The 9,353-nt window shown below is 41.7% G+C and overlaps 1 protein-coding gene across 1 annotated transcript in view; it reads right to left on the bottom strand.

Moving 5' to 3' along the window:
• Positions 1–1,660: 1,660 nt before the first annotated feature.
• Positions 1,661–9,353, bottom strand: part of CUNH12orf75 (chromosome unknown C12orf75 homolog) — a 45,894-nt gene continuing 38,201 nt past the window's right edge. The window contains exons 3-6 of the mRNA XM_045291163.1: positions 8,107–8,142; positions 7,205–7,284; positions 6,387–6,424; positions 1,661–2,561 (exon numbers count right to left, since the gene is read on the bottom strand). Coding sequence (XP_045147098.1) covers positions 6,420–6,424; positions 7,205–7,284; positions 8,107–8,142 — 121 coding nt within the window. The 3' untranslated portion in view covers positions 1,661–2,561; positions 6,387–6,419. The remainder of the gene's footprint in view (positions 2,562–6,386; positions 6,425–7,204; positions 7,285–8,106; positions 8,143–9,353) is intronic.

Genomic DNA, 9,353 nt, shown 5'->3' on the forward strand with positions numbered 1-9,353 from the left:
TGAGAAAACAGCAGACAATAACAACACCATGAGAAAACACAGACAGTAACAACACCATGAGAAAACACAGACAGTAACAACACCATGAGAAAACAGCAGACAAATCCCAGCTGAGGCCCATACCACCAAATATCTGACCAGAGTACACTTTCAAAATGCCAAGGTAGGGAAGAAGAAGGGGAGGGCGCAGGGGGAAACTATTAGGACGAGAGGCTGTGGAAACATGTTGACCAAATATACAGCCAACAAATACAGATGGAATTCCATGAAAGTGTGTATTTTAGCTAATAATGTCCCTGCATGCACTATATACACTTCCTCAGTTTTGTCAAATGGTCTCCAGATATGGAAAATGTTAACATTGGGAGAGGAGAGTAAAGGGTACATAAGGAATCTCAGTATCATCTTTACAACGCTGTAAATTTAGAGTTATTTCTAGATAAAAATGTTTCCAAAACTCCAATTCTTTGTTATCCCTAACAGAAGAAACTGCTCCGTTTCCACGTACAGGTCATCATGGACTTGTGGGAATGAACGGGATCAGGGTCTGGATTGAGGAGTCATTGACAACTTACAATACGCAGACGGCCTAAGTCTGCTTGCTGAACGTGAAGAGGACTTGAGCTACGTACTCATGCAGATCAAAGACTACAGCTGCTACTTGGGATGACAACTCAGAGAAAACAACACTCCTCACACCTCGGTCGATGATCGATGGAAAAAGACTGAATTTGTAAAGGATTTCATTTCACTTGGATCGCTAATCAGAGATGGCACTTTAAGAACGAAGGTGCACCTGATCCAAATGGTAGCATTTTCACTTGCCTCAGATACATGTGGAAGCTGGACCATGAACAAGATCAGAGAAGAACCGATGCCTTTGAATTACGGTGTTGGTGAAGACTACTGAAAGTACCACGGAGTGCCAGAAATACAAATAAATCTTGGAAGAAATACAGCCAGAATGTTCCTTAGAAGCAAAGATGGCATGAGTATCATGTATCATTGCATCATGTATACATGGATCACGGATCACGTATAGACCCATTATCAGGAGACAACAGTCCCTGGAAAGGGACATGTCTGGTGACGTAAAGGACTTGTAAAACACATCGGAAGGCCCTGAATGAGATGGGTTGACACAGTCGTTGCAACAATGGGCTCAAACAACAATTGTGAAGATGCTGTAGGACCAGGCAGTGTTTCGGCCTATTGTGTCTGTTGCAATATGCAGATGACACCACCTTGCTATCTGAAAGCAAAGCAAACTTCAGGGACGGACTGATGTAGGTCAGAGACTACAGTATGGATTTTAAAAGCCGTGAGTGTGGATGACAATACAATGTGAGCAAAATAAAAGTCCTCACCATGAGTATCACTGAGAGCAGGAGTCAACTCCCAACAGTTCACAATCATCACTGCATAGCCACTCGAATCTTTAAAAAGTTGTATTAATTTGATGTCTCTATGGTCATCATATGAACAAACTATTAATATTTTATGTAATGCAGAGATTTTTTTAACATATACTATATAAGATAATGCCTTTCTCCTTGTGAAGGTGTTTGTTTTTCTTAGCAATTTATTTATAAGGGATTATTAGCATGTCTATAGATCACAGTGGCATCTGTTCTATTTCAGAATAATTCAGAAATCCACGTAAAGAGGGATAAAAATGTTTTAATTGTTGAAATACATTGGTAAACTGAGTGATTTATGCTGTAGTACCAAGGAAAGACACAATAATGATTAGCGAATCAAGAACTTTCCAATTAGCCCACTAGCCACCCATCAAAAGTCCCCCAAAACAGTAAAGAATTAACAGGATGAGATACCATGATTACATAAAGGGGAAGAGGGACACTCAAAAGCTATAAAGTATCTGTAACTATATAAGCCCTGGAATAAAGAAAATAGAAATTTAACCAAAATATGAATATGGTGTGCAGAATTAAGTCCTTTATTTTTCAACATTGCAATGGCATACGTTACTAATAAAAGAAAACCCTCTGTCTTTGCAATAAAACTGAAAACTATGGTTAAAAAAAGGGGGTGGGGGAGGAGATAAAGAACCAACCGAACAATTTTCCAGCTCAAAATTACAATGAAATGAGAACAGCAAAAGATACTAGACCAAAGCATTACTTTAAATAGTTCATTTATAAGACTTGTTAGTCTACATTATAAATAGAGTACAGATTTAGTTATATAAAAATTATCAAAAAGTATCAGTGAAAAGATATGACCTTCATGAAGTGTGTTGAACAACTAGGGTGAAGAGGCTGCAGACGCAGAGCCGACCAGACTGGGCAATTGCAGTTCCCATGCCAGTTCATCAACTTGTCCTTCAGGGTTCATCCGCCAAACGTTCCATACATGCGGGTACGATCTATCCAGTCCCCCTGTTACCACACAATTCAGCAGGTACCCATGGCTTTAACTCTACACTAAGACTATTGGACCGGAGGCAGAGGTGCTATGGTTTAGAATTTACTTGGAAACGTCTGTGCATGATACAAGGTCCCGTCAAGCCACATTCCTTCAGTATCTTGATTTGTAGGCTATGAAGACAACAAAAAATAAAATTAAAAGAGTTAGGAAGCTTGGAAAAAGTATTAACTCCGATAAAATCAGTCTCAGGGTGTGGCACAAATGGTTAATCTATAGGCCCATCCAGAGGTGCCTGGGAAGACAGAGGCCTAGCTATCTGCTTCCAAATCTACACTGACATGCACGGCCATGAACCATGGATCCTGTGGCAATGAACAATGTCTACCAAACGTTTACTGATTTTAAATAGGACATATTCAGCATTCATTCACTATTGAGTTTAATTTTCATATGTAGCCAGTGCAGTGCTAACTAATGGGTGTTTATAGGGAAGGACAAAGGTAGTGAAAGAGACTTAAAGAATTACAATTAAAATACAACCTGATAAACAATAGGTAAGCCTAGCTGTATGTATTAAAAATACAGCCTGTTCAGCCACAACCCCAGCCATTTCCTATTTGGTTAGAACCTCTTAGGAGGCGCAACTGTGAGCTGCCAACTGGATTATGATTTATGCGACCCAATGTGACAGAGCTGCTGTGTTTCCAAGGTTGTAATCAGTATGGAGGAGTGCAGGTGACACAGTGGTTAAGCATGTGTGCCTTTCTACTCCTGTAAAGACAGAGGAGTCTACCCTATAAGATTCACTACGAGAGAACAATGTTGGAATCTTTATAGGAACAGGTCACCAGATTGTCTTTTTCTCCTGCAGAGGGTTGGTGGGTTTGAACTGACCTCTTGGTTACCAATGTTCCTTAGGAGGGTCTCAAAGTCATTGCCATCGAGTCAATGCTGACCCACAGCAAGGCTGTAGGGTACAGTGGAGCTTCCCCTGTGAGTTTCCTAGACTATCACTCTTCACCATAGTAGAAAGCCCAGTCTTTCTCCCATGGAGCAGGTTGGTGGTTTCAAACTGCTGACCTTGCAGCTAGCAGCCCAACCCGTACCCACTATGCCACCAGGGCTCCTAGGAGGGGCTAGTCATCTCCGTTGTGAGAAGCACGTCCAGTAAGACCATCAACCGGTATTTAAGAACCATGATTCGAGAACCTCTGTGTTGAAGGTATTCCACACACAGCTGAGTGGGCTCAACATCCACCCTAGAGTCATCCATACAAGAAACCAGACATTAGTACTTATGACATTAGTAATTGTAGCCCATGCTGAAACTATTCCACAATCTGTTTCAACAAAACAGCCTAATCAACTTTGAACTCAGGCGTCATTATTTCTAGAGATATTCTACATGGTAAGTTAAGCTCCCGTCCTTGACAGAAAATGTCTTCCTTGCCAAAGGCGGCTTTCCCAGCAGGGTCTCCTCCCAACACTCACAAAGCCATCACACATACCTAACACAAATGGGCTTTGAACAACTGGGAAAAAATAGATTGCATTTCAACTTGGAAAATATTCAAGCAATTCAAAATGAGGAAGGAAAGATCTGGATCAAATTGACTACTCAGAAATAGAGTTAAAGAAAACGGTGCATTGAGGGGATTTAGAAGTAATGATAAAATATAGATATTTATAGCCAGGGGTGGCAAGGAAATATTTTCGCTAGTTGACTAATGTCATATTGGCAGGCTTACTAACAATATATTATGTTGTTATCACAAAGTTTTGGATTCATACAATAAAGGAACAATCGTCTTGTCCAGTTCTCTTGAGAAAGTTGAAAAAAGTTGCGAAGTTAAGGGACTCATCTCTGATCCTAGGTTGACAGCAGAGCTGTGAACACAGCCAGTCCCCAATAGCTACATGGCATCTCTTGCCACGCCAAGACTTAAAAAAAACACACCTGATATTTGGAGGCCAAAGAGTGATGTGTGCTTCCTTTCTATTAGATTATCTTTTCAATTTGAGGTAACTAACAAAATGACTGTTGCAAAGGGGAAAACTGGCAGGAAACTCAGAAATCTCTATGGCGCCTTAAAAATAACTGGAAACAGAAAACACCCAGGAAATACCCAGAGGAACAATCTAATGGACGTGGAATGCCGGGGAATAAACCTCCCTAATGTCGGCGACTTGGTCAGAAATCCAGAGAAGAAAGTGGCTGCCCAGAGACTTTCCTTGTTCTTGTCAGGAAGAGAGTGTTTGTTCCCTTCCCCCAAACAATGAAGGCTTATCTCCCTACATCTGTGAGCTCATTCTCTACCTCCCCCTCTCCTCACTCCAAACACCAACACCAGTACTACCCTTGGCAGAAGTTGTTCCAATCCATCTAATCCTCACTCATCCACTATTCTTGTTATCCAACATTTCCCATGTATTACAATAGTAAAAAATCTACTACCTAACTCTTTTGCACATGAACAATGTACTTCTCACAGTAATGAAGGCTAAAGGGTGAGGCAAGAGGAATGCGGACTCTGATGGTTAAGGTGATGTGTCACTTTTGCTAAGCCATGATTCTCGATGGTTTGGCCATCATGTAAAAACATAATCTGGCAGGTATGTCATGATGCAGCCATCTCCCGTTTGATGATCTGATGGGGTTTTCCTCCATGACGATATTTGCGCAGTGACCTGGTCTTTGAATACTCGTCATGCCGTTAAATGGGGAGTAGATGTATTAGGCAAATTTGCTCCTCATCTGCCAATGGCTAGATTCTAGTTACCAGGTAGAGTATTAGCATGATCATGGTGATGATGATGAAGAAGAGGAAGGCCACAACAACAGAAGCTACCATCTATTTCTTATTTAGTCCTAACAATAGCCCTTCAAAGTAAATGTTTGCTTCTTGCTATAAACCGTGAAGCTGAAGGTTCAAAGGGGAGCTAGCAGTAGAGCCTGAATTCAAATCTAATGCTAAATGATTCCCCAGAGAGAGTGGACTCCCTCAGGAATAGGGAGTCGTGGATGTTTTTAAGGTTGGATATCATTCATACAATACAGTGAGGATCCAATAATCTAATGTGTCGTTGAACTAGAGAGCCCGAGACTCTGTTTCTATGGAATTGACTGCTCAACATTTTGTACAGGCAGGTGTACACACACACACACACACACACACACTCACACTCATTCAGCTGCCATCAAGTTGATTCTGTCTCATAGCAGGAGAAAGATGAGGTTATCTACTCCCTTAAAGAGTTACAATCTCTGAAACCCCTGGGAACAGTTCTACTCTTCCTATAAGGTCACGATCAGGTGTACAGAGTGGAGATTTTAAAAAAATTAAAGCTGCTGTCTCTTGTCCTTGTGTGTCTTGTTGTAATTCTAACCCATGAATTTTACCAGAACCCTATGTCCATGGTGCCTTATCTTTCAGACGGTAATTTCCTCTGTCCATAGTGAACATGTTTCACACTATTCGTGCAACCTGTGAACTGTCTATAATTTTACCATGTTTTCCCACATAATGGTATCTCTCTCTGTACACTGGCAATCACTTGTCTCAACTGGATTCCTGGTAGTGATATATCCCCACTCTATCTATTAACTAATTCCTGGCTATCGCCAAACACCATTTCTCCTAAGGTAATAATCAGTCCTAGCTCTCTGGTCCCTCCCTCTATGTTAACTCAAGTTCTGGTCGCTCAAAGTTTGGGGCAATGAGGAAGGCTGAAGCCTCCGTGCGCTAGGTGAACAGTCTTAAGTGCTCTCATTAAGAAAATTGGGCTTCATTTATAAAAGGTGGGGGGCAGCAAAGAAAATTGATCTGATCATTAAATAACTCTTTAAAGTAAAACACCTCCAATTCCATACATTTAGCTATCAAATGAGACTAATCCTTCTGATCCTGAAGTTTAGGATTTCTGAGAAACACATAGCAACACCCACAAGTCACACATCATCAACAAACAGAATTGTTTAGGAAAATATTCAATACCTCTTGATTACTGAATCACGGTATCACTGTCTTCTAATCTTAAAGGGAAAATTAAGAAAAGTTAAGCATTCATATTATAAAGAACATATTCTAGTTTTGTATAAAACGATCACAGTAAACGTGCTTGTGCATCTTGTCTAAATCATAAAATAGGAAAGAAGCAATGAGGAACATAATTACAAAATGCTAAAAAATACATAATATAGCCTTCTGTGAAAATTATACCTACTAGCAGTCATTTAAAACTATGAAAAAGACAGTTGTGTAATTATTAAAAAAGTAACGTTCTCTGCCAGGAACCTCTCTTAAAATCTTACTCAAATGAGAAGCTATCTCCCAGGGTACAGCCCTGCCTCTTAGTTAAAAGGATTTCCTTAGCTCCGCACCATAGGAACGCATTTCATTTAATTATACAGTAGGCATTTATCTTTCCCTTAATCACTAGACCGTTTACTAGTTAGTCATCTTTATAAAATATTACAGGCATGTATTTTTTATGTTCGACAAATACTCCATACACTTGTTAAGACATGGCTTTGATTTTTCACACCTATCATCACTGATATTAACAAGAAATTAAAAATACCCATGGAGCACAGCTGCAAATAGAAGCCGGACTCAACTTTGGAACTATTGCGGCCTGTGGTGGCAACTGCAACAAGGGATCGTTGTGAACAGACCATCTTTAGGGATGGTTCAGACCCCGAAGTCAAGGCGCAGCTTGAGTCTGGCCAGTTGAAACATCAAGCCCACATTTCCCCACACACTACAGAAGTGCATTTTGAGAAAGAACAAGAGCCTTGTGATTTTTCACTTACTTTTCCGCACAGTCTTTGTCTGACTGGACACTATACTGACCGCTTCCGGGGGAAGGCCCACGTACACCCCTCCATAGTTCCTTAAGGAAAGGAAACAGACGGGAAAATCAGACCCATTTAAATGAGCCTGCGTAATTACAGAGCGCAGCAGCACCTTGGAGCACTTCAAACAAAGGTACAATTGTGTAAAACGATGTGTGATTCGTCAGAAGGAGAGTTGGGGATATGTTTGCCCTTGGAAATACTTTTTTTTTTTTACGCTTAAAAAGAAGCGATGGTGATGATGATAAAGAAAAAGGAGGAGGAGGCAGGGGAGAGAGTAAGGAAGGAGGAGGATGAGAGAATGCTGAATCTCTTTAGTTACGTTTGGGGATATTTTACTTGCGGTTGAGAAAGAAGAAAAGTTGAAATGTTATTTTGTGGAATGATAAATGACAGTAGTGTGCGGTGTAGTGGAGATCATCAACATTTATCAAGAATTCAAAATAGTCAAAATGGTATGCGTTGCTTAGGGACAAACAAAACGTGCTACCTATATGTAGACACATAATGAGGCGTGATGAGAGGAGAATGCAGTTCATTGGAAGAACAGGTAGAGGAGTAGAAACGGCCGTCGTGTTTCAGCAAAGGGGAGTCATTCAGCTGAAACAGCACACACAAAGGCCATTAGCACGGCTCAGGGGTACAGGGCAAAAACCAAGCTGAAGCAAAAGCAGCTCAAAAAAAGATCAAGACTTCTGCTAAGCAAGCTGTCATTCTGGTCACATGCTCCTACCTGTAGTCTCTGTGACCACAGTCTTCCTGGTGGAATTCGTAGCATTGGCAATGAGCGTACTGTGCGTAAAATCCATGAAGCGTGGCCAACTTACTCAAATTAAAGCCAGATGCAATACCAAACGTACCTCCTTTTGTCATCGTCCGCCATTGAGTCTTCTGTTCTGAAAAGGTCAAAAACATTTGTGGTCAGCCTTTTAGCTACATAGGTTATAGCTGGGGTGGGGGTGGGGGCGGGGGGCGGGGACCATTTAGTTAAAAGTTGCTGTAAACTGGAGTTCCCCCCCCCAAGTGTTTCTACTAATCATTTCTGTAACACAGTATTCCGTCTTCACTTCAATCATGCATCCACAACAAAAATCAGTCATTATCTACTTACCAAATGTGCAAACCCAGCAAATGCCCAAAACTCAACTGCCCAACGAACTGAAAACCAAGGCAGCAGAGATCGGAAAGAACACAAATTAGGAGTCGGGATAGCTTGGCTGCAGCCTCAGCTGTGCCCCACTGCCCAACTGACGGGCAGAACTGAGCAAGCTGCCCGCCCGCCTGTGCCTCATCTGTAAAGTTAGAGGGTCAACCAGACAGCCCCCAGGGGCGCTTCCGGTTCAAACACACACATTTCATGTGTTTCCTCCCAGGTCGTTGACACACCCATGTGGAGTAAAATATTTCTTTCATGCACAAATGGATGAATGCAAATTGGACGTCTTTGTAAAAGGCCTGGCCATTGTCCATATGCTTTACCGCAGAAAGTGGGAGAAGTTTAAAGGGAGGTGCTTTGAGGGAATCATGACTTTAAAATGGACAGGTATTCCCCTGTGTAAGAAGAAACCAACTCCATGTCCGCTGATCTACTAAACAGATTCTACGAAATCTACTCCACTTCCCAAAGGAGGGAGAAGCTTTCCTGGAACCGTGGTGGTTGCTGTTAGGCTGGTTCTGACTCACCGTGAACCAAACAGACAATAGAACAAAACACTGCCTAGCCCAGACCGGTCCTCGTGCTTGTTATGTCTGAGCCCATTATTGCAGCCAGTGTGGCAATCCACCCCCTTGAAGGGCTTTCTCATTTTCACTGACCCCCTATTTTACCAAGAATGCCGTTCTTTTCCAGGAACGGGTCTCTCCGAATAACATGCCCAAAGAACACTGACGGGGTGGAGGGCTTCTAAGAAGCACTCTGCCTATACTTCTCCCAAGACAGATTTGTTCTCTCCCTGGCACTCCAGGGTGCATTCAATGTTCGTCGACAACACCGTGATCCAAATACAGCAAGCCTTCCCTAGTCTTCCGATGCCTTGTCAAGCTTCCATATGCATATGATGTGATCAAAAATACTATGACATAGCGGTATACATATGTAAATACATTA

The sequence above is a fragment of the Echinops telfairi genome, unplaced genomic scaffold (genome assembly GCF_000313985.2).
Source record: "Echinops telfairi isolate 266 unplaced genomic scaffold, ASM31398v2 ScPeMD7_2;HRSCAF=8, whole genome shotgun sequence".
NCBI classification, from domain to species: Eukaryota; Metazoa; Chordata; class Mammalia; order Afrosoricida; family Tenrecidae; genus Echinops; species Echinops telfairi.